The sequence below is a fragment of the Sphaeroforma arctica genome, assembly GCF_001186125.1.
Source record: "Sphaeroforma arctica JP610 unplaced genomic scaffold supercont1.129, whole genome shotgun sequence".
Taxonomy (NCBI): domain Eukaryota; class Ichthyosporea; order Ichthyophonida; genus Sphaeroforma; species Sphaeroforma arctica.
This window is the reverse complement of record NW_014040429.1, coordinates 49,369-50,962: the sequence shown is the minus strand read 5'-3', so window position 1 is coordinate 50,962 and position 1,594 is coordinate 49,369. Positions and strand designations below refer to the sequence as shown.

At 40.7% G+C, this 1,594-nt stretch overlaps 1 protein-coding gene across 1 annotated transcript in view; it reads right to left on the bottom strand.

Annotated features, from left to right (window-relative positions):
- SARC_02776 (hypothetical protein) overlaps positions 1-356 on the bottom strand; it is a 2,827-nt gene extending 2,471 nt beyond the window's left edge. The window contains exon 1 of the mRNA XM_014303448.1: positions 96-356. Within this exon, the coding sequence (XP_014158923.1) occupies positions 96-343 (248 nt within the window). The 5' untranslated portion in view covers positions 344-356. The remainder of the gene's footprint in view (positions 1-95) is intronic.
- Between the last annotated feature and the right edge of the window lie 1,238 nt (positions 357-1,594).

Below are 1,594 nucleotides of genomic sequence, written 5' to 3'. Positions count from 1 at the left end.
TGTATATATATATATATCAATATATATATATATATATATATCTAGTATATATATATTGTAGTGACATCGATATACCAATGTCGGCCGATACAAACCTCTTATCATGCCGAAAGTCCTTCGTGGTGTGCACAATGTGTCTCCAGCCAGCATACGCGACACCTGTCATGCCGGTCCTGCTCTGTGCCGAGATAGCAGAACTGCTTCTCCGCAGATTGAGAGAACTTCCCCCTCGAGCTGGTTCGATGAGTTTCAGCGAACAAAACAAAGCCGCTAACAGCGCTAGGCAGGTTACCAGTGCTGCCAAGGGGAGTCCACCTATACTGATAATTGTAGAACATAACATAGCTCGTGAACAGTTGTGCAGATCTTGTAGTTAGCACAAACTTTTGAATCGTATTGTTCTACGATTTTAAAGTTTGAGCAAATCCTACTCTAACAATCTTGGAGCATATAATGATAATATATTGCAATTTTAACTCGTCACAATACGTCATCATTAACAACACTCGAACGGACATTACCCAGATCGGCCAAGAATCCGCCACCGACTGAGGCTATACAGGCTGCGGCGGGCCAAAGAAAATTTGCCTTTGCTAATGATTGCTTGAATTCATTTTCACGTCTGGCCGCTTTCAACGAGTCGAATATCAGCGCCTGATCCGTACCACTGACCTAGAATGCATTTAAGATAGAAAATAACTTTTATCTATTCGCTTTGTGGTAGAATGTAGACCTTGAAAGTCGTCTGTCTGTCACGAACAGCACATATCTGTGTTGTTCAACGAAGATATGTACAATTGACCTATTGATTGCGTAATTGTTTGCGTAATGATACGTACATATAAACAAATCATTTTTGAATGCAAACGTGAATCAATTCTTTTTGATTGAGGATCAATTCTCGTATTTGGGAACCCTGCTCATGTGAGTACAGGACGATACTAAATTATATCTATCGATACTGCATATAATAATATTTCCAGGTGTAAACACAGAACATCTTCCCATGGTCGATAAGACATGAAAACAATGAGATGAAGATACAAGTGTGCGTAAATACAATACCGCGCAATTTTCAATCTGAATAGGGACTCTAACACGGTGCACTGTTCGAAGCAGACTAAACAAATGTTTTAATTCCTGTATGAGTTCTCCTTCTACTGGTGAGAAACTCCTTCATGCGTCATGATAAAAGTACCATAGAAAGTGAATCTCAATTTTAACCATTGCACATAGAGGTGCGGCTTACCATAGCGTCGGCAAACCCAGAGCAAACAGCACTAAAAATGTAATGTGGCAGCGTAGCAGCAAACACCAAGGTGGCACAAGATATCAGGCGGAAAATGGTCGCCAAGAGAAGTGTGAACTTACGACCAATAACATCTAGAGCGAGGGGAAGGAACGCAACTGATATTAGTGAGGGATACGGTACCAGAATGGGTGAGATATCTAGTAAGTGAGATGGATGGGTAGTTCAGAAAATGAACACCTCTCTGCGAGGAAGAAGCCAGTCCCGTTTGACGTGTAAATGGCCAACGGAAAAACCATCTAATTCAGTTTGATTTATGTTGGATATAAAGATAAAGGCACAAAA